Source organism: Herpailurus yagouaroundi, unplaced genomic scaffold (assembly GCF_014898765.1).
Source record: "Herpailurus yagouaroundi ecotype Mexico unplaced genomic scaffold, PumYag 197, whole genome shotgun sequence".
NCBI classification, from domain to species: Eukaryota; Metazoa; Chordata; class Mammalia; order Carnivora; family Felidae; genus Herpailurus; species Herpailurus yagouaroundi.
The window spans coordinates 25376458-25400725 of NW_024412428.1; the positions used below are offsets into that span (position 1 = coordinate 25376458).

General features: G+C 38.6%; 1 protein-coding gene across 1 annotated transcript in view; it reads left to right on the forward strand.

Moving 5' to 3' along the window:
- Positions 1-24268, forward strand: part of NUFIP1 (nuclear FMR1 interacting protein 1) — a 40012-nt gene that overhangs the window by 11239 nt on the left and 4505 nt on the right. Inside the window, exons 6-8 of the mRNA XM_040448489.1 lie at positions 6599-6691; positions 12486-12679; positions 20500-20616. Of these exons, the coding sequence (XP_040304423.1) occupies positions 6599-6691; positions 12486-12679; positions 20500-20616 (404 nt within the window). The remainder of the gene's footprint in view (positions 1-6598; positions 6692-12485; positions 12680-20499; positions 20617-24268) is intronic.

The window sequence follows — 24268 nt, forward strand, 5'->3', positions numbered from 1 at the left end:
TGAGAAGGCTGGGTCATTTTCTTAGTATTTGTTCCTTGTTGTGCAAAATTAGGTGTTCAATAGGCATACATTTCTTGGTTATATAGGTGACTATGTAGAATAAAATTTCAATAAATTTGTTAAACTGATTTTATTTAGTTTAGCCAACAAAGATGCCAGTAAAAACAGCTCCTTAAAAGTGGCAGTCAGGATTCTGTAATGTGGGCTTAACATGCATTTTCTGATTATTTCCTCATTTCTTGCTCCTAGGAGCTCTTTGTCCTGGCAAGACCTGTTACTAAGCGTCTCCCAAACAGGTTTTCTGGCCTTTCAGCTTCAGTTTTGCTCATGCGGTTACTTCTAGAAAAATCTTACCTACTCTATCTTTGAGTTTTGCCCTTAGACCAGCTAAATCCTGCCTCTTGAGGGCTTTTTCCCCCCCATCTGGCTAGAGGACTATCTTGTCCTTCTTTTCTGTCTGCCACTTTAATACAGATGTCCCTTATGATCCTATTAATGAACTTCTTTGCATATGTGTCTTTTTTAAAAAAAACTAAATTATAGTCTTTAGAAATATAAATATGTGGCTGTTTTACCTCCTGGTGCCATAGATCTAAGGGATGTTTGTAAATGTTGGTATATGTTTATGGGACTGGAAAATGTTTTTATTATGGGTGTAATTCTCTTATGGTATATCCAAGTAAGTGTTTGTAGAAATTTTGCTGAGATTCATATTTTTAATTCCTGTTTTAAACCATACTTTTGTCGTTTTTATTTATTTTTTTACCTTTGTCGTTTTTATTTTTTATTTTTTTATTTTTTTATTTTTCAACGTTTATTTATTTTTGGGACAGAGAGAGACAGAGCATGAACGGGCGAGGGGCAGAGAGAGAGGGAGACACAGAATCGGAAACAGGCTCCAGGCTCTGAGCCATCAGCCCAGAGCCTGACGCGGGGCTTGAACTCATGGACCGCGAGATCGTGACCTGGCTGAAGTCGGACGCTTAACCGACTGCGCCACCCAGGCGCCCCACCTTTGTCGTTTTTAAAGAAATTGGGCAGAAATGTGTTGATCTGATTAATAATTGTGGTTGGAAGCCAGTAATAATAGCTAATAGTACTTAAACTGCTGTGGTTTTGAACATTAAATTCTCACCACATAGGACAGACCATCACTAGACCAGCCAAATCCATGTGTGTCTGAATGCATTTCTTTCTAAAGTAGCTTTCCCCACATGCATATGAACTCTGCCCCCTTGTGGTTTTGTGTAAAAAATGCTTTAGCCTTTGAAGATGAAAACCAGCTTAGGTAGGTAGCCTGTGTAAAATCCCTAGTAGAAAGCTAGTTTGACTTTCTAATGGTGGCAAGAAATCCTAGTACCCTTTGAATTTATGTTAACGTATGTTTGACTAACTTCTTGACAATCGGTTAGCTTAAAAATTAGAAACATTCAGTATTTCAAAAGGCAAACATTGTATGTGGCTGAGGTCACCAAAAACTTAAAGCAGTAGACACTTGCCTTTCAGACTCTTAACCTAATATGAGCTCTAAGATAAATATATGTGAAGTGGCCATGAGACCACAGGCAAATAAAGGCTGAATTTTAGCCATGTAGGGATAATAATGACTGGTTAACGTGTACTTGGAATCTTTGGAAGGCAGGCAGGGTTACTAATTTGTTTTACAAAACTTCTTATAAGAGGTATAGTGCCCGCTCACCTCTCCTCCCCATTTATTTTAAGGTATGTTGTCTACACAGTGAAATTCATCCTTTTTAATGCATAGTTCTGACAGATGTATATAGTTGTGTGATCACCACCGCAGTCAAGGTATAGAACTATTCCATTATCCCCCCACATCCCCTCATGCCCGATGTGGTCAACTTCTAGCCCAGCCCTAGCCCCTGACAACCACGGATACGTTTCCCGTTGATGTGTTTGTGCCTTTGCAGAATATCATGTCGATGGAATCATACGGTGTGTGACTTTTTGAGTCTGACTCTTGCTTATTAGCACAGTGCCTTTGAGATTCATTTATATTGTTGTATGTGGTAGTGGTTCGTCCCTTTCTGTTGCTGTGCTGTTCCACTGTATGGATGTACCACAATTTGTTCATTTACTTCTCAACTGAGGGACATTGGGATGTTACCAGTATTTGGCAATTATGAGTAAAGCTTTTGTAAACATTGATGTACAGGTCTTTGTTTTGTTTAGACTTTTTTTTTTTTTTTTTTGACTCGGGTAAATACCTGAGAGTGGGATTGATTTGTCATAGGATAAGCATATGTATAACTTTATAAGAAGTGTATGTTTAACTTTATAAGGAATTGCTTTTAGGAGGCAAGTTTTTAAATCCAGATATGCCTAGTTGGGCATGGACAGCATTCGGATCAAAGAGGATGGCTGGGATGCACTGGTGATTACATCAGTTAGGATCCTGTTTCAGTAAATGGATCAGCAACCTTACTATCTTAGCTTAGCACAAAGAGGTCTGTTTTTCCCAAGTGGAAAAAAAAGTCTGGGGCTACTGCTGCTTGGCAGCACCATCAGGCACATTTTCTTGCTTGTTGCCCCTTAGTAGGTGGCTTTCTTCATGTCCGCTAGAAGGTTCCTGCATATCCAAATATTAAGCCCTCATTCTAGGCAAGATGACAAGAAAAAGGCAAAAGACACACAAAGCTGAGTTTGCCTCTTTTCAATTTTTTTTTTTTTCAACGTTTTTTATTTATTTTTGGGACAGAGAGAGACAGAGCATGAATGGGGGAGGGGCAGAGAGAGAGGGAGACACAGAATCGGAAACAGGCTCCAGGCTCCGAGCCATCAGCCCAGAGCCTGACGCGGGGCTCGAACTCACGGACCGCGAGATCGTGACCTGGCTGAAGTCGGACGCTTAACTGACTGCGCCACCCAGGCGCCCCACTTTTTCGGTACATTTTATAGATCTCTTAAGAATATGTGAATATTCTTTCCACTAGCAGTTTTTAAAACAATTATAAAAATATATTTACGTTTTAAAATTCTATCATTCTCTATTAAAAAATGTTATTTGAAGGCCTAAAAAGAATAAATTTCACATCAATGTGGCAGAATAATCCTTATGTCTTGAATTTTATCTTTTGAGTGCTACCTTCTTTCTGAGGAAGGCATTGTATTCTTTGACATACAGGGAAGGTAAAGCCTTTATGTAATTGCTATGTTAAAAAACGTTGTAAAAGATTTTCGTACAGTAAGAATTTTGGAGTTGGAAGAAAATGCTAAAGATTTGGTTTATCTTTAAAGGAAGTACATCTTTACGTTTATTCCTTTACCCAGCCAAACTTGGAGATGCCCACTGTGTTTAAAAACTTTAAGGCTTTCTGGGGTGCGTGGGTGGCTCAGTCGGTGGAGTGTCCAATTCTTGATTTCAGCTCAGGTCATGATCTCCTGGTTCATGGGATCGAGTCCCACGTTAGGCTCTGTGCTGACAGCGTGGAGCCTGCCTGGGATGCTCTCTTTCCTTCTCTCTCTGCCCCTCCCCTGCTTGCACACGCATGCTGCACACTCTCTCTCTCAAAATAAAAAACCAAAAAACAACTTTAAGGCTTTCTGCTAATAGTCTGCAACCCCCCCTGCCAGAAGCAATTCTTTCTTAATTCCTGACCTTTGAGGTATAAATGCTGTGATTTGGCATTCTAGAACACAGACTCTATCTGGAAACAGCGGTGGAAGTTTGCTAGAAACGTTGAAACATATTTCACAGTAGACAGGGAGTCCACTAGGTGGAGTAGTTATGTGATATATGTTTCACTAGTTACTGTGGTGCTGAGGAAATTCTTTTAAATTGTAACCCCAGTTCTTTCAGAATTCCAACAGAGGGGGTCTGCTTCTAAAACATGCTACGTCTTTTTGAAGTCCAGAAAGACTTTGAAATAAAAATACGGTAGTATGGCTTGTGTGGAAGCAGTTGTGGGTCAGTGCCAGTAAAGAAGGGTTGTGTTTATATAGAGAATAAGCTTAGGGGAAAAGTCAACAAATGGGTGGTGATTTGAGAAGGAAAGAGTCAGAGTATAACCAGAATGATGTGTGCCGAGATCACGGTTGGCATAGTTTTGACCATTTATCGACCTCAGTGCTTAAGGATCATCACTGCAGGCTAAAGGCTGAGGCAAGGGGAAGACAGAGTAGGGAAGACAGGAAAGAAGGAAGAGAAGGAAAAAGGGCATATGGCTTTTTTAATCAAAGCTGCAAACTCTTCCTTATTCTTGTGTTTCAGTATTAATGTTGCTCTATATGTAACAAGGTCTTGTGTTTCTGGTTTTCCTTTTTTTTGGATAATTTGCTTTCTAGTGCCCTTGCTTTTCCTAGTTTTTAGTCTTTGGGAATGTGTAAATAGGAATAGCATAAATTTGGAAGAGGGTTTTATTAATTCAAGCACTGAAAAAATGGCATCTTATAGCTTTTCAAGGGATATTAAAAGAGCCCTTACCTTTAGGAAAGTGTTACTTTAGTATCGGCTAGAAGCAAAGTGAGCTGTTTTAAAAGACTTCCACCATCGGAGTTTGCGCAACCTCCTTGATGTCTTAAGGAATTCTTTCTTAGATCTCACCTAAAATCCCCTTGCTATCACATTTACATTCTTTACCTTTGGGAAGCACGTAGGTAGCCTCTGTTTGCTTGTTCGTGGCCCACTGTAGCACCAAGTCTTTAGTGCTTGGCGTATGGCTCAACATGGTCAGGGTCTGCAGTACTCAGAAGAAAAGTGTTGAAGAGACATTCATAGTAAGAAGAAGTGAATTTCGGAGATGTGAAGGGTGTTGAGTGGCTGTGAGTCACTTGCCTAGACACTGTGGGGCCTGTGAACGTCATCACCGTTTTTCTCACCATTTCTGCGTCTGCGTATTTCTGTCTTCAGATTGGGACCAGCTGGCTGCCATCCTTTCCGTAAGAGCGTTTATTGTCATTTCTCTTCCTCTTTTAAAGGCTGCAAATAGTTCCAGTTCCTTTCATCTTTCTTCAGAGGTTTTCTTTTTCATCTTGTTAATCATCTTTGAATCTCTTCTGAATCCCTTCCAAGTTTTATTTTTCCTCAACATTCCTTTTCAGTGTAGGGGCACAAAACTGAACACAGTGCCCTGAGAGTTTCTGACTACTTTTGAATATCATGAGAGGAAGATTTCACACTTGTACATATGCCAGACTCCATTTCACATAACCTTAGATTATGTTTGCTTTCCAAAAGTCCAGTCATATGGTGCTGACTGGCTGTCAGATTTTTGTCTCCTATGACCTTGATCTTCTCCTCTTATGTTTATTTATAGCTTGTACATTCATCATCTTTTATTTATGGAGTTTACTTTCCTTGGCTGAATAGATTGCTTTGCACTGTCCTCATTGAAATTCATTGCCTTTTTTCTGATTATTTCACCACTTACTCAATGTCATTTCCATTCTTATCTTCCAATGTGGCCAACCCAAAGGCTTCATATTGTCTGTGCCATTCAAATCAGTGATGCAGGTGTTAAAAAACAAAACAAAAAAAAAAAGGGGGGGAAGTTGGGGGTGGAAACAATGTCCCAGAAACAATGGCAGAACACAATTTGTTGATATTTCTTAAAATATTTACTCTGATGACCAGCCAAGCTGAGTGGTAGAGAGCTCTGTTCCCCCTCTGTCTGTGCTTTTTTTTATACTCCTAAGATCTGTTCCCCTCACCACCAGAGTTTGCATCTCCACACGACTGTGCCAAGGAACAAAGAAAGCTTTGTCAGAGCAATTCATCTTGCACCTTGCTGTCAGATTTAATCTTAATCACTGCCTTACACATAGCTCTCCCTGTTCATAACTTTCCGTGGCTCCCTATTGTCACTGAAATAAATATAAACTTTCTAGTCTGGTTTCAAGGCACATTTAATGGCCTCAGCCTCCCTTTCTGTCTGATTGCTTGTAACTGTTTTGTACAAAATGAACCACTTGCCATTCCCTAGATATCTTGCACACCTTCTGAGGCTTTGGTTTGTTTGTATTGTTTATTCTGCTTAGAACACTGAAGCTTTTCCATCTGATTTCTGTTTATTAACACCATGTAAGACTAATTTCTTTCATCTTTCTTCCTGATTTCTCCTGCTGGATATGATCATTTCCTCCCACCCAGTCTTTGTACCTCTTTGGGGTACTTTTATTATATTTTGCTCTTTGTAATAGCTATTTGTGTGCTTTTCTTATCTTTTTTTGAGAACTGTTTCTTCCTCATTTTGGTAACTTTGGGTGTACCTAGTATGTATTTGCATAAGTAATTGCATAGACTTACATTTTTTAAATAGTATTTATGGATAAATGGCAAATAAATGAACTATATCAATTTGAGCACATTTTATGATATATTTAATTCAAATTCTAGTATAAGCTCCTTATCTACTCATTGACTGGTGACAGTTTGTGGACTGACAGCTGGTCTACTTGAGTAGCATTGTCACAGTCTACTTTTTTTCTCTTAAAAAATTCTAGAAAGAATTAAAGGTTTAAAATGATTTATTGTATTAGTTATTAAATAAACAAATTGCTAAATGCAATAATTGCTTGATTAGATAATTAAATTTGTACTCTAAAAGCCCTTTTATAATTGATTTTTATTGTTTTCTAGAAACTACCCGACCCTGGCCAATATCGAAAGAAAGAAAAAGTTAAAACTTGAAAAGGAAAAGAGAGGAGCAGTTTTGACAACAACACAGTATGGGTAAGTTCCTTAAAATCGCTTGCATTCTCAATGCTTATTTTATTTTATTTTTTTAAATGTTTATTTCTTTATTTTGAGAGAGAGAGCGTGCCCGCATATGCACAAGCCAGGGAGGGGCAGGGGGAGGAGAGAATCCCAAGCAGACTCCATGCTCTCAGTACAGAGCCAGACACGGGGCTTGAACTCACAAACCATGAGGTCATAACCTATGCCAAAATCAAGAGTCGGGGGCTCAACAGCCTGAGCCACCCAGGCACCTCAACTCAGTGCTTATTTTAAACGAGTATGCTGAAAATTAATAAATGAGCATACACCAAAATCTGAAAATTTCTATATTTCTGATTCTGAAATCTTTGCTTTTATAAATTTTTAACTTCAGGATTTCTTTAAATTATATTTTTAAACAGATAATACCCCATATTCGTGTGGTTTTCACAAAGACTCATTAATAAGTATTTTCTGTCTTTGTCTCCTAGCTAAACAGTTGTCCTTCTCAGAGACAACACATTTTTCCTTCCAGAGATACTTCATATAGCACATAAGATAGTAGTCTTTTTTTTTTCTTTCTCCTTTTTTGACACTATTTCTATATCTTGCTTTTTTCGCCAAATGATATATTTGGAGATTGTCCCATATTAATAAATAACAAGCCTCCTCATTCTTCAAGGATGTATAGAACCCTAAGGGTAACCCACAGGGTTTTTTTTTTTTTTCTTTTCTAAAACTAATTTCCCGTTGACAGATACTTAAGTTTTTACCAGTCTTTTACAAATAAAAATTTGCCATGCTTGGCCTGCACATACATTTTACACATGTACAAATATTTCTAAAGATGGATTCCTAGAAGTGGATTTGCCGAGTCAAAAGATAAAATGTGTATTTGCAGTATTAATGGTTAACTGCCAAATAACTGTCATAGCTTGCTCTCCCACCAGCGGCCTATGAGACGCCCTGTTTTCCCCAGTCCCTCACCTTCATAGAAGTTTGTTCAAAATTGTTTCCATTTTGGGGCCCCTGGGTGGCTCGGTCGGTTGGACCGCTGACTACAGCTCAGGTCATGATCTCGCGGTCAGTGAGTTCGAGCCCCACGTCAGGCTGTGTGCTTACAGTTCGGAGCCCGGAGCCTGCTTCCTATTCTGTGTCTCCCCCTCTCTCTGCCCCTTCCCTGCTGCTCTCTGTCTCTCTCTCAAAAATAATAAACATTAAAAAAAAAAAATTAAAAAAAAAATTGTTTCCATTTTATTTTTTTGCTAAAGTTTATTTTTAATATAAATAAAATCTGTAAATCTCAAGTGTACAACTCGGATTTATACACATACACACATACATCCGTGCAACCTCCACACAGATTAATATACAAAATGTCTTCGTCTCATAAATCTCTCTTAAGCTCTCCCTAGTTCGATGCCTCTCTGCAAAGATGACCTCTTTTCTGATTTCTATCATCACAGATTTATTTTGCCTGCTCTTGGAACCTTACATAAAAATCATATAATATATGTTCTTTGGTGTAAGATTTCTATGGTTCAGAATTATTTTGTGCTATTCATTCATTTTATGTGTAGCTGTTAACTGTTCATTCTTGTGTAGAACTCATTTGTAAGAATATCCATTCTACTGTTGGACATTAGGATTGTTTCCAGTGTGGATTATTATGAATAAGCTGTTACTAATGAACATCCTTTTTTTTTTTTTTTTTTTAAGTTTATTTATTTTGAGAGAGAGAAAATCCCAAGCATGCTTTGCACTGTCAGTGCAGAGCCCAACGCAGGGCTCAAACTCACGAACTGTGAGATTATGACCTGAGTGAAAGTCAGACTTAACCAACTGAGCCACCCAGGCACCCCGAACATTCCTTTACATGTCTTTTGGGAACATAAGTACTCATTTTCACTGGTCATATATATGCTGGATCATTGGGCATCTGTATGTTTAGCTTTGATACGTAAAGCCGAACAGTTTTCCATAATGGTTGTACCAATTTACTCTCGTACTGATTGTGTATCTAATTGCCCTTGTTTCCAGACTAATGCTTAGTTATGCCTTTTCCTCATGTCATACCATTTCCCTCTTGACTAATGATGTTGGACACCTTTTTTAAAAGTTAAGAAAAAAATTTTTTAAGTTTATTTATTTTGAGAGGGACAGAGCAAGAGAGAGTGTGTGTGAGTGGGGGAGGGGCAGAGAGAGAGAGAGAGAGAGAGACAGAGAGAGAGAGAGAGAGAGACAGAGAGAATCCCAAGCAGGCTTTCATGCTGTTAGCATGGAGCCTGACGTGGGCTCAATCCAGTGAACCATGTGATCATGACCTGAGTCGAAATCAAGTCAGATGCCCAACCAACTGAGCCACCCATGTTGCCCCTATTTTTATTTTTATTTTATTTTACTTTTTATTTTTAAAAAAAGTTGATTTATTTTGAGAGAGTGTGAGTAGGGGAGGGGCGGAGAGGGGTTGGAGAGAGAATCCCAAGCAGACTCCATGCTGGCTGTGCAGAGACCGACATGGGGCTTGAACTCACAAACTGTGAGTGAGCCAGAATCAAGAGTCTGGACGCTTAACTGACTGAGCCACTCAGGCACCACGCTGCCCCCCCCCCCCCCATTTTTATTTTAGGTAGAGAGAGAGAGCAAGAGTGCGTGAGCAGGGAAGAGGGGTGGGGCGGGGAGAGAAAATCTCAAGCAGGCTCCATGCTCAGTGCAGAGCCTGACGCAGGGCTCAGTTCCACAACCCTAGGATCATGACCTGAGCCCAGATCAAAAGTTGGACGTTCAAAACTGACCAAACCACCCAGGTGCCGCTGATGTTGGACACCTTTTTATTTGCTTATCAGCCATTTTGCTATTTTCTTGTGAAGTGCCAGTTCAAGTTTTCGACCAGTTTTTAATTGGGTTGCTTTTCTTGATTTGTAGGAGTTATTTACTTAGATTCAAATCCTATTTTGAGTAGAGTGTATGTATGCAAATATACTCTCACAACTTGTGACTTGCCTTTTTACTCTCTTAATGAGTGTCCTTTTTTCCCCCCAATAAAATAGCAAGTATTAATCGCTCAGACATCTGGAGTCAGTTGGGGTTCAGTTAGATCTTGACAAAGTTCAGTCACAGCTGGGGTTTGGTAGGCTGATGGCTGACCTAGCCTGGCTGATGGCTGGGGTACCTACATATTTACCATTTCTGGTACTCTTCATTCGTTAATGGCGATCCATCTTTTCGTCTAATAGCATTTTCCTTTTGCTAAAACACTTTCTTTGACATTTCTTGTAGTAAAGAACCGCTCGAGGTGACTTCTTTCAGCTTTTGTGTGTCTGAAAAGGTTTTTCTTTGCCTTTCTTTTTGTATCCTTTTTTTTTTTTTTTTTGAGAGAGAGAGAGAGAGAGAGACAGTATGCAAATGGGAGAGCGGGGCAGAGGGAGAGAGAGAGAGAATCGTAAGTGGAGGCTCCATCCTGAGCGCAGAGCCTGATGAGGGGCTCGATCCCACAACCTTGGCTGGGATCGTGACCTGAGCTGAAATCAAGAGTTGGACACTTAACCGACTGAGCCACCCAGGCGCCCTAATTTTTTTTGTTACATGTCCTGTTTTTTTGTTGTTGTTTCCTTCCTTGCCTCCTTTTGGAATAATTGAATAATTTGTTAATATTCTGCTCCCCCTCTATTAGCTTTTTAGTTGTAATTGTTCCTTTATCTCTCCACTTCATGTGCATCTACACTTTAACTTATGTTATGCTTTAAGTGTTTTAAAGTGTTGATTAAATAAACTTTTTATGTAATTAATTTATTTATTTATGTTTAATGTTTTATTTACTTTTTGAGAGAGTGCAAGTGGGGGAGGTACAGAGAGAGGGGACAGAGGATCCCAAGCAGGCTCTGCACTGACAGCAGCGAGCTCGATGGGCTTGAACTCACCAACTGTGAGATCACGACCTGAGCTGAACTCAGATGCTCAACCAACTGAGCCACGCAGGCGCCCCTAAACTTTTCCCTGTAAATGATTGTTAGGCAGCTGTGTAAAGGAACTACTCCCTCAAAGGTGGGGCAGTGCAACTTCCAGATTCATGACTTTTCAGTCAAGTCTTATTGATCTCATCAATTAAAGGTCATTCCAGGGGCACTTGGCTGGCTCAGTCAGTAGATCACGAGACTCTTGATCTTGGGGTTGTGAGTTCGAACCCCATGTTGGGTATAGAGATTACTGAAAAAAAAATCTTTAAAAAAAAGTCCTTCTAATTCATTGCTTATTACTGAATACCTTAAAAATGATCATTTAGAAGTCATCTGTGATGAGGTGCTGTAGGAGCAGAATACAGGGAAGGCTTCTGTGAATGGGATCCTATGGAAAGTGGCATCTCTTCATCATCCTCATGGGGACTGTGAGCCAGAGGCAAGACTCTTAACTTGTTTTACCTGTGATGAAACTGTTGAGGCCTGACGTCTGCGGTTGCACATTAGAAATCGGTTCATGGTTTTCTGCAAAATTTGGAGCCTATATATGATTTTTTGGAATGAGACTTTGTAAGGATTATGGTGACCCTAAAAGAATTAAGAACCTTTGGATTACAGAAATATTAACCGAATATGTTGGCTTAGCAAGTTATTTAGAAAATGTTATGGTAATAACTACCATTTATTAAGGGCTCAGTGTGACACTTTATATTAATTCTATGTGTCTATGATGCCCTTTCTACAAACAAGGGATTAAGCAGACTCAGGGATATTAATATTGTCCAAGAGGCACAGTTAGTAAGTGGCAAAATTGGGATTTGAACCCAGATTTCTAATTTCTATATTCCTAACTGCAGCCTCCATTATTAATGAAAAACAAAACAAAACAACAACAAAAAAAGAATTCTGGTAAATGACAAATTAGAAAAAAAAATGTATTTTTGTGAAAATTCATCCCCACCAAAGGATACTTTGTATTTTCTATTGAGAATGTGTAACAAACCTTTTTTTGAAAATTTTCCCTATACATAGCTTACATTAGAATATGCTTGTATAAGCATTGTTTTTCCTTCTAAGAGGAGTAATTGTAGTCATTGAGAGGGCACTTGATTTGAGATAGCTGTGAAACTGTGCTCAGTTTATGATCTTTAAGCTTATCCTCTTACAAAGTGAAGAGAGTAGTACCTGTCTAGCCAATTTCAAAGAGCTGTCATGAAGATCAAACAAGGCAGCATATTTGTAAGTGCGTCAGAAACTTTAAGACGCCTGTAGAATGACTAGACAAGAGTTAACACACTTTGTAAGTTTAAGAAACACTTTTATGCACAATCAGAATGAAAATTCTGTCAGTTAAATTCACCTCCTGTTGATCATACAACATAGACCCTTTTCAGAGGGGTTAAAATACGGGAGGAAATGTGCATCTTGGAATTCATAAAGTGGTATTTATTGTCATGTGTTATTTTATTAAAGTTCTGCCATAAAGTTCCCTGTGGAAGCCATTGAGTTTATTTCTTTTATCTCTTGAATGTAATAGGCTACAAATGATTGATTTGGTGGCTAGGTTTCTTTTGCATTCAGTACTCTCCTTTAAATTTTTCTTGGGGGGAGGGCACCTGGGTGGCTCAGTGTGTTAAGCGTCAGACTCTTGGTTTTGGCTCAGGTCATAATTTCATGGCCCTGAGATCGAGCTCTGCATTGGGCAGGAGCCTGCTTGAGATTCTCTCTTTCTCTCTCCCTCTGCCCTTCCCCCACTGGTGCTTTCTTGTGGTCTCTCTCAAAAAAAAATTTTTTTTCTTTTCCTTGGGGGGTCAGTGCCTTTTATATTAAGAATTGCATTTTTCTCACTCCAGCAAGATGAAAGGGATGTCCAGACATTCACATATGACAAAGATCAGAAGTCCTGGCAGGCATCACAAATGGAAAAATGACTGTGTTGGACAGACAGCAGCCACTGGATCTGGTAGTAGCTTGCGTGATTCGAAGCCTGAAGATCCGCCCAAGGCAAATGCAGACCCTCTGGGTGTTTTGGTAAACACGGACTCTGGTAAGCTAAACAGGAAAGCAGCATGTTGATAAGCTTACCGGCCATGGTGCTGAACTTGATTCTTCACAGTGTTATTTGTGGAGAGTTTGATGGCAAATATGTACAAAAGTAGAATGATGCTTTTCTTTTTCTTCGTAATGGGAGTGTCTTGTCAAAACCCTCATTTCAGGTCATCTTTTCTGAATCTTGGGGAGTGGGTGCATGAGGCAGACAGATATGAAAGGAAGGTTGTATTTATTGGATAATTGTCATAGTATGGTGTAATCTTGGGAACTTTCTTAAGATTGTTCTGAATGTGTCAATGCTATAAAAATCTTCCAGTTATGTTAATTTCCCCCCCAGTGAAGTGGGTAATTCCAGTGGAAGCCAGTATTATTTATGCAGCTAAGCATGAACATAATCTCTTTGGGTAAATGATATTATTTCAGTGTATTTGATACTGTTCTTCCTCAGCCCATAGAATATATTTATATTAGCCTTAAATTCCCTTATTCTTGCTTAATAAGTTGAAAAATTAAAGGACCAGAATGCTGCTAACAACATAGAGATACCTTCCAGCCTCTGAGGCTCCATTTTCCCTTCTGAAAAATAAAAATGTAGATGTAAGTGTCTTGAAAAACAAAAATGTAGGTGTAAATACTTCTACCATCTTTCCTTCCAATAACGTATGTATGTTCTCTTCTGCAAAGGAGTGTTATTAGTGAGTGGACTGGTTTTACATTAGAAGTTTGCTAGCAAGCTCTGTTCTGCTTGGAAGACAATGGCTTCTGTGATAATCACATGGCAAATTATTAAACTTATGGATGGCAAGAGATGGGGTCACTCATTCCGTGACTGAATCAGGATGGAAGGGATCTTGGTATAATTGAGTATTGGGCAAAGAATAAGATAGAATTTAGTTAGAATGATAGTAATTATTTTAACACCAACTAACACTTATTGAGTAAGGTACTTACTGTGCTCTACGTGCTTTGTACGTGTTAATAACTCTTTCTCATCGCAAACCTTTTCAAATGCATAGGTACTGTTGCTACTTCCATTTTAGAACTGAGGGACGCAGGATAAGGAATTTACCTTAGTGCAGCTGCTAGCTAATGCCAGAGCCAAAGTTTGAATTTAAGAGTCTGACTCGACCGGACACTATACTTCCTCTAAATGTGAAATCTGAATTTATCTAAAAAAATATTGTACGAGCCTAGGATAGTTGAGATGTAGGAGAGAGTTTAGAAAAGGCAACTTTTTATCCTTGTTGATAGCAAGGAAAAGGCAGATGACATCTGGGCCAGGGCTGTTTACTCTTGGGCACTGATTTTTTCCCTTCAAAGATATTAGAGCCCACACACACTTCATCAGATTCACAATGTGTGACCTTGATGATAAAAACCATCTGTATTCAAGTATAAACTTTCATGTCATTAAAATACTTGAAACACAAAGACTACTGTTAAAATTAGTAAGTTACTAATTTGAAAATTATGTAATTCTTCATGCACTTTTCTAAATGAACATTTGAAGGACTTTGTAATGTTGCACAGTCTTCATCCTGTTAGCTTTGGTAGATGGGTAATTCTGTTTTCTTTCTCTTTTTTGAAGTAATCTCTATACACAATGTCGGGTTCAAACTCACAACCCTGAGATCAAGAGTTTCATGCTCTATTGACTGAGCCAGAAAGAACCCCTTCTGTTTTCTCATTTTTAAAGAAGTAGTTTAGTATGTGGTGATCTGGTGAAATACCAACAAAAAGATGATTATATATTTTGCTCTGTTAAACCTGTATGTAGGTATTCAGGAGACACTTTAGATGCGAGAACAGTGTAGATACCTTCATCTTCATGGTAGAAAGCATTTAGTCAGATTCCTAGCAGCAGTTAAATGAGGGATCTCAAGTAATTTTTGTGGTTTAAATGTTGAAACCTTTACCTATACCGAGGATCAAAGATAGCAAGGTCAAAGATGATTATGTAAGTCTTGAATATAAAACTCTTACAAGTAAGTTTTAAGTTTATGATAATGTTCTTTAAGGAAATAGAAAAAAAAAAAAACAATGATCAAATTGGGGTAGCTTTATTTTGTGGGAGAGATTCCATTTAAATTTATGTTATCCTTTACCTGGGATTTCTTCTGGACTTTTATATTTTCCAAAACAATGTTTAGAGCATTGGTTCTTCCAACTTTTCACTCCAGTTGTAGCTATAAAAAGCTATCTGTACCGTATTTTCACATGCCCAGATATTGTCAGCATGTCTGCTCTCCAATCTGTCAGTCCTACACTTGTTTGCAGGCAGCTTCCTTCTCCATGGGCTTGAGCCAGCCCACCTTATGATCGGTTGTTATGCTCATTATCCAGGTTATCGTTGGCAGGGCACCATTGTAATAATATGGCCCTGTTCATGCTCTCAGGTGGCAGTTTTCATCACTAATTTCACTTTTACAATGAAGATTTCTCAATGCTTTACTTTTTTTTTTTTCTCCTTTTTTAGGCTCAGAACCTTATGTAGACATCAGCATTCACATCTTAAACAAGGACAGTTTTTAAGGATCTTTATAGACTTCAGATCATGCTTAGAAAACCAGTGTTTTTTGTGATAGTTGGCAGTATGTGAACGCTCATTAATTGCGCAGGTGCTTTACTGTTACACAGGGAAAGCCTATCATTTGGAGTCTCCCAGTGTATCAGTTTTGAATATGGCCTGTTGTTACTAGATGTCCTTAGTGGTGCTGTATTTTTTTTTTTTTTTAATAGTTCCTTGCATATTCTGCTAACCTGTCTCTCAAGGTGTTGCAAATCTGTTTTTGGTGTCTCATTCGTTGGGACCATGTTTATTTGTTGTTTAAGTATATATACAACATGTTTTATGGCTTTCCTGACATGTGGTTTTAGTAAGTGTTGTCTGAGCTAGAAAGAAAAGAGCTGGGCAATGATGCGTGTCATGCATCGCCGACTGAAGTGCCTCAGCATCCACAAAACAAAAAAGATCCAAGTTGTCAGTCGTATAGTATAAATATAGCTATTGTTATAGAACACTGGGGGACATCAGTGTCTACACTGACATTAAGGGAGGTGGGCTTCTGGCGTTTAAAAGGTAGATGTGAAAATAAGAAAATAAGCTAGCACGTCAGTTGCCATGAATGCTTGTTGTTAATACTTGTTTTTGAGAGTTGGAAACTGTAAAGCAAGGTTTCCATTTTTTAGGGTGACTTTTTCAACATACTGCGTTTTCTTTAGGGTACGTAATCGATAAATCTTCACGGAGCTAGAGCGTGTAATTGTGTTTTGCTTCATAAAGGCTATAGGAAATAGGAGGGGGACGAAGGCGAGAGACACGTAAAGAAAGAAGTTGTAGGAAGAAGCCAGATGGGAAGCGTTTACACCTAGGGTTTATACTTACAAAGTCTGCAAGACTTACACAGGGCATTTTTTTCCCACTTTTCATTTCAGTAAGGATTTACTTGAGGTCCCACATTCTGCTTGTTCAGGATTGTAATTTAGAGAAGTTTCTCCCTGCTTTCAAGAAATTCATAGTCCAGTGATAAATTTTAGATTATTACATATATGTGTATTTTGGTCAGAGGGCATATGATATGTATGTGTGAGAGATTGAGGTGAGGTTTACCCTAAGGAAAGTATTGCTAGGGTTTTAACAGTAAGAGAAATTATTTGAGCTAGTATTTTGTAATCATTTTAAAGTTTGATTTTATCATCTTCATTGCTCCTATCTTTATACTGGCATTTTTGGGTTAGAGAGGTGTTTCGGCTGCTTTTGTTAAAAAGTGAGTGAATTTTCGTGAGTATAATTTTGTCAGCCAGTACAATGCCTTCAGCATACTCTTTGCAGCTGCTAAAAATGCCTGCGTTTGAACTGCTGGTAGATCCAAGGGACTTTGGGAATGGCTTTTTTTTTTTTTTTTTGAGATGAAAAGTCATGGTCGAGGACTGTTTTGATAGGGCCAAAAAGACAATCCCCCTTTTCAAAGTGTTATTGCATATCATGGATTCCCAAAACATGCCTGAGGGAGAACGAAAGCAGGGAGCAATTGTTCACTTGTGTGGACTCCTAGCTCTTACCCATGGGGAGGGTACTCAAGTACAGCGAACTATGTGACAGTCCTGGTAGTGAGTTCACCAGGCATCCGTATTGTGGTTTTACCGTTGTTAAACTGAAGAAACCAGGGCCTTTTGGAGAAATGATTGACCGTAGAGCTGGGACAGAGAAGATACAAAGTGAACCTAGAATACCTTAATAGTGCTAGAAGGGAAGAAAGTGCTCAGAAAAATGTGAGGATGCAGACGTGTCCAAAGGATATAGGGACCGACTGGAAAATGCTCCCAAGAGCTGAAGTTGGAACAATTCTACCCACAAAATAAAGAATAATAGATTAGAACCCAAAGAACAAATATCCATGAGTCCATACAGATAGAAATAAAAAATGAGGAAGGAAGAACAGATTTTACAGACAAATTCTCATTGATAAAAGTAGGAGAAATGAAGGAAATAGAAAGTTACCATTAAAACACGACAGCAGTAATTGTTTCAGGCAAGACCCACTGAAGAATGGTAAAATTAGTGGCAAAACTTTAATGTAAAACTTTAATATAGTTTCAAAATATCTCCCCCTTATTAATTATTAGTAAAATAATACTGTGGTGGTTCTAACATATGTCCAAGTTTCTTTGATATTCCTTATCTAAGAGGGAGGAGCTTAATTCCCTTTCCCTTGAATGTGGGCTGGACTTAATGATTTGAAAAAACAGAATAATAAAAGAGAGAAGTAGTAACTTTATTGCAGAGAAACCAGTCAGACCACCAAGAGATCAAGGTTAATGTCACCAGTAATAAGTGATGTTGATGTCATGGACCCTTGAAATGATGTGATGAGAACGGCACTGCCTAAAATCCGTAGCTTCCGTGTGATCATCAGAAAACATCAGGCAGACCCTAGCTGAGGGGCCTTCTACGATGACCAGTAGTCTTTAGAATCTTCAAGTTCATGAAAGACCAGGAAATCCTGACAAATTGTCACAAATTTGGAGAAGACACAGATAAGGAGTCATAATGACTAAATGCATTGTGACATGATGGATTGGATCCTGAAACAAGAAAAGGGCATTGGTGGGAAAAGTGGTGAAATTACTATATAATCTGTAGATTAGGTAGTATTATACCAATGTTAATGTGGTAGCTATGAGAAATGTGCCATGGTTATGTAAGGTGTTAACAGTAGGGGAAGCTAGGTGAAGAGTATGTGGAAGTTCTTTGTACTATCTTTGCAACATTTGTGTAAATCTAAAATTGTTTCAAATACAAAGTTTTTTCTAAAAAAAAAAAAAGGCAGGAAAAGGTGTGATATGTAGGCCAATCAAAGCCTTGCCCTCCACTTCTTGAATTGAGTTGTGAGGAAACACTATCCTCCAGGGTTTATTTCCCTGTGCTTTTCTATTATGTTCTGATTATAAAAACAGAAAAAACTGAAAAGCATTAAAAAAAAAACAACACCCTACTTTTTCTTAACTTACAGAGACAGCTACTGTTCACATTTTGTTGTATATCCTTGTAATGTTTTTCTTATCACGTGTATATGATTTTTAAAAATAAAAATGGAATCGTGTTATTAAAGAAAAGAAAGAAGGGCCCCTGGGTGGTTCATTTCAGGTCTTAATCTCAGGGTCGTGAGTTCAAGCCCCAGGTTGGGCCCCACCCCGTGGGGACTACTTTAAAAAAAAAAAAAAGAGCTTTGAATCCAGACAACTAGGTTTGTGTTGAGGCTCTATCTTTTCCTAACCCTATTGTTCTGTACTAGTTAGCCTTTTTTGAACTTGTCGTTATTCATTCATGCAACAGTTTGTTCTTCAAATATTTGTTGAACATTTATGTATTGTTTTAGGCTCTGAAGATACAGTACTGAACAAAGCCGAACCCTTTCCCCCCTGTAACTTGTGCTTGTTGACCTCCAAGTAGATCAGGTAGTTGTTTGGAGTTTTGCTAGAACAGGGAACAGAGAAATGGAACCATAGCTGGAAGAAGATATTTTTTAGCATTATTACTGACCATAGAGACATTTTTAAAAACTTTTTTATGTTTTTTATTATTATTATTTTTCTTTTCTTGAGAGAAAGAGAGCGAGAGCAAGCTGCAGAGGGGCAGAGAGAGAGAAGGACAGAGAGAATCCCAAGCAGGTTCTGCACTGTCAGTGCAGAGCCCAATGCAGGGCTCCAACTCACAGACTGTGAGGTCATGACCTGAGCCAAAACCAAGAATTGGACATTCAACCGACTGAGCCACCCAGGTGCCCCGTCCATGGAGACATTTTGGTAGGATGGCTTCATTTTAAGAAGAGGACTTTAATGTATCTATAGGAGATATTCTAGCCCACTAATTAAGAATTGGGATTTAGAGTCAAATAGCCCGGATTTAAATTTGATCCAACTGTTGTATAATTTTGTTACCTGAAGGAAAAGTAATTTAGATTCTCTGAATTTTGATTTCATCACCTGTAATGAATAGTGAAAACATATGACACCTCCTGAGAATTAAACAAGCTTATACTTTTAGAGAGCATTATAGTCAACTGTGTTGTGCTTTTCAGTACCTCTCTTTGGGTCTTAGAAGGAAATAATACAGTTTGGCATCTCATCATTCAAACAATGAGGTGAACAGTCTCCATACTAATATTGCTGTAGATTTCTCTTTAGTCCACTAGTAATTTGTATATAAACCTGTGTATTTTTCTTTTCCCTTATTTAATTCATGAGAAAGGATAATAAAATAGCTTAAAATTGACAAGGAGCCGTTTTGGGGGCTGTGGTGCTGATTAGTATGGATGGGTGGAGGAGAGGGGATTTAACTTCATACACCAGCAGGTGGTAGTTCCGTGTTCACATAGACGTATACCCCGTATCCTACTAGCATGTTTCATTTTCCCCTGGGCTGACTTGGTGAATGTTAAATGCTGTCTTGAAACATTTCATATTGGTTGTGGGTTGAGCTGGTTCATTATTACATAGACAGGTTACTTCCTGTTTTCATTCTTCAGTCAGGCTTTCTTTTTATTGGTTGGTTAGAAGAGATTTAATACACTTTTAGAGCTGCCAAAAACACATGTAATAGGCAGTGTCCTGAGGCTACTGCCAGGTTCACTGGGCTATGATCAAACACTTTACCTTTGGCAGGCTCTTTGAGACTTGCTCAATTCTCTGGTTTAACTTGTTTACTTAAGTTCTTAGAAGTTCTAAATAATAAAAACTTCGGGTGAATTCATTTCAGTGTAACTCTTTGAGTAATCCTTTATGTATAAAGTGTTTTAAATATTACTTGTGCCCTCAAAACCAGTCTTAAAAACAAAAGAGGTAGATTTTTTTTTCATAGTTTACTTATCCCTAAATCTAATTTTTACAGTCAACCATCCCAATCTAGTGAAGTTAAATAAATTTCTGGCCTTGGTCTTTCCACTGCCTTAATGAAATTAATTATTAGCACAGTAGCATAAATGAAGTAAAATAATTAATAGCAAAGACTGTATAATTAATTTAGAGAAGGCCCAAATTCCATAACCTGTGAAGCATGGTAAGTAACTGAGCTCTTTGTAGCTTCCATTGACCCTCTGTCTTCTCTTTGGGGCAGATAGCTTCTTTGACCATGAAGGTTTCAAGCCAAGGGACATTTTTAGGTTTCCTGAATTTTGCTTTTGGGGAGGATTAGGGAAATGATCAGAAATTGCTTCCTTTTTAATTAACATCTGAGGGAGTGGGGGGCTGTCAGCTTTCTTAAATATGGTGGTGGATGTTTCTGGTTGACTGTTTCCCTTTCCTGTTCTGTTTCAGAGTCTGATAAAGAGGAGAAACCACAGAGTACCGTCATACCTAAGGAAGTAACACCAGCCCTGTGCTCACTAATGAGCAGCTATGGCAGTCTCTCAGGGTCAGAGAGTGAGCCAGAAGGTAAGTTGTGGCGTCAGTTGTTACAGGCGGTTTGTTTTGTTTTGGTGCTTTTTGAATTTGGTGTATACTGTGCATCAGTAGCATCCTTTCATGTGTGTGTTTCTGAGGGCAAGATGTGTCAAGTATATTCTTTATTTAATCTTCACTTTTTTCATCTGATTCAGAAGTGAAGTTAGCAGAGGTAAAGGAAAACTGGAGAAATGAGGAAATGTATTGTTGGCCTGGGAGAAAAAGGCAAAAATAATATAATGACAGAAGAGAAAGAGAAATATTCCATTAAGGAAATAAAAATTCTAAAAGATATGACAAAGAAAGTTAATTTCTTTTTTTTTACTCTCAAGAACACTTGTCTTAACATGTTTATTCAGGGATGCCTGGGTAGGTCAGTCAGTTAAGCATCCGACTCTTGGTTTTGGCTCAGGTCATGATCTCACAGTTTGTGAGTTTGAGCCCTGTTTCGGGCTCTGCCTGGAGCCTGCCTGGGTTTCTCTCACCTCTCTCTGCCCCTCCCTGGTGTGCATGCTCACTCGCTCGCTCTTTCTCTCTCAAAATAAATAAACTTTAAAAAGAAAAAAAAATTATTTAGCACCTTTGGTAGGTAGAGAGAGGTCATTTGTGACCAAACGGATAATAGAATTCCTTAGATGTGTATGGAGCATTGTTCTTTACAGAGCGCATTTATGTAAACTGCTCATTTGAGGAACACACTAACTCTGTACTTGTGGTTGAATTAGCCTATGTGTTTTAAAGACTGGACGAAATGGAATCCTTGAATGTTCTTTCTGAGAAGTCAGCGATGTACAGGATACATGTCTAACCTTTAAAGATGTTGACAAACCAGCTTAATCTAGCATCTTTTTTAGGGCCACCTAAAAGAGTTGTGAGTAGGTTATTGATCGTCGTAGTGTTGCAGTTCTAAACCCAGGGTTCATATATAAATAATCAGCATATGCTTACTGAGTAAGCCCGTGTTCTTCTGTTGTGGAACCCTGGCTCTGCATGGTAAATTTATTTGGGCTTTACCATCCATGAGAGAATTCATTTGTGTGTGTCTCTGGACAAGATGTGTAATCACAGTAGGAGCTATACCGAAGATGAGAATATAGGGTCTACAAGTGAGTGTGTAGAAAGAAGGGAGGATTTGAGTGTAATTGGATGAAGAAGGCAGCACTTTTAATATTAATTAGGTTACAGGTAATCACTGTTTGTATAGTTGGAAGATGTTGAAGGAGAAAGAGTTGGGCTTTAATATGAAGGATAATGTTTAGATGTATCCGTAACATAGGGACTTTTTCTTCTTTTTTAATGGACCACGATTTACTATGGTAGCTGGTTAAAAGCTACTTGAATTTTGATATATAAACTATTTTGGCTTTATCAGAGTATTTCTTAACAGATGGTTGCCTCTTCTCATTTTTATTTTTACTTTAAGGAAAAGTATTTATTTCTTTACTCTTGTTTCCAATACACTGATATGATTATGGAGTTATTCTTTAAACACATATTATATTTCCTGCTTATCGCTCTTATTTATGACAGGTGATAGCAATGAAAGCTGTTACCAGATTACTGAATCTCATAAAAACAAGCTGCACTAATGCTCTCTTCTCTCTCTCTCTTAAGATAAAACATTTGATACTTTCATTCTCATGTCTTCATTTTGAGGCTGCCACCATCTTCCAGTTAGAAGGAAGAAAGGAAACTGGGAGGTCCCACTCCTTCATTTATAGAAACTTAAATTTAAAGAAGACAAGTTTGTGAAGTTAGTATGTGTCAGAGCTGATATAAAGCCTAGGTTTAGGGACTTAAAAATCTAAAAAAGTCAACTATATTGCCTTTCATTATAGTCATGCTCTGTGTTCCTGAACAGAAATGCATAGCCTTTTCTTATAGATAATAGAAGATATCATCTACTAAAAGATACATTTGATTTTATATGAACTTATTTTTACTAATTGTCTAAAATTCCCTGCCTAAAGGAAAAAGACCTTGCTTCACATTCCTAAGGCTTAAGAATTATTTTCTGTAGTTTGAATTCAGCTTTATTGTACATAGTCGCCCAGGTCACTAGCAAGTTTCCAACTTTGATGGTTAATTCTGGGCCACAGGATAGAATATTGACACAGAGGGACTTCGGAAGAAGTAAACCAAAGAAATAAAGGGGGCTTTCGCTGAACCATGAAATAGCATCTAGAAGGCTGCTTATTCAAGTGGATTCTAAATAGAGAGGAGTAGTCTGATTCATCACAGATTTTAACAATTGTATCATCATAATTAAGATCGGTCTCAATTTAGGAATTAATACAAAGGTGTGGAGAGGATCTTAAACATGAATAGTGCTTTTCCAGAAAGAGTTTTAAACAAGGAAAGGGTCCCTCAAGAAACATTGAAGCAAAACAAGAGGCTGTGCTTGGCTCCGAATCATTAAGGCTGTCCATCATTAAGATATACGTAGGAAAGAAAATTTCAATGAGTAATGTTTCCAAGTGGGTTAGTTTGGTATCTGTCCTGGGTTTTGCATGTTAGCGTTTTGTTTTTGTTTTGCCATGTTAGAAGTTAAGTGCAGTTTTATAGCTCTTCAAAATTGTTTTTCAAACTGGTTTGGGATATGACCGGTGGTTCTCTAAACTGAAAACTCATTTAAAAGGCTACAAACCAAAAAAGTATGATTTATAGGTTTGAAAAACTTGAACGGTTATGTCTTAAATTCATTTGGATTGATAAATATTGCATTAAAATATGACACTAAGCTGGGAAATGTTGTGAGCCTCAAGAAAAACATAACTGGTCCCAGTTCCTCATTCCTTAGCAGAAGATTGACAGTGTGAGCTCCGGTCCATTTGACTTTGGTGCTCCTGAATTGGAAGGGCAATACTTGGAGGGGAAGGAAATAATAGAAAATAGTGCCCTTTCTGCCATTGGTTATTATTCCCATAGTTTTGAGCTCTATAAACCACTTTGAATTCTTTTTTTAAAAGTTATTTATATATTTATTTATTTTTAATGTTTATTTATTTTTGAGAGAGGGAGAGACAGAGTGCAAGCTGGGGAGGGGCAGAGAGAGAGAGAGGGAGACGCAGAATCCGAAGCAGGCTGCAGGCTCCAGGCTCCTAGCTGTCCGCACAGAGCCCGACGCGGGGCTCAAACTCACTAACGGTGAGCTCATGACCTGAGCCGAAGTCGGATGCTCAACCAATTGAGCCACCCACGCGCCCCAAATGTTTATTTATTTTTGAGAGAGAGAGAAAGCAGAGCATGAGCAGGGGCAGGGAGGGGCAGAGAGAGAGAGGGAGACACAGAACTCGAAGCAGGCTCCAGGCTCTGAGTTGTCAGCAGGAGAGCCTGATGCGGGGCTCAAACTCACAAAACTGTGAGATCATGACCTGAGCCGAAATCGGATGCTCAATCGACTAAGCCACCCAGGTGCCTCTACTTATTTATTTTTAGAGAGAGAGAGAGAGAGAGAGAGCAAGCGAGCATGCAAGTGGGGGTGGAGCAGAGAGAGAGAGGGAGAGAGACTCTCAAACAGGCTCTGTGCTGTCAGTGGGGAGCCTGACACGGGGTTCAAACCCACAACCCATGAAATCGTGACCTGAGCCAAAATCAAGGTGCCAACACCTGACCAACTAACTGAGCCACCCAGGTGCCCAAA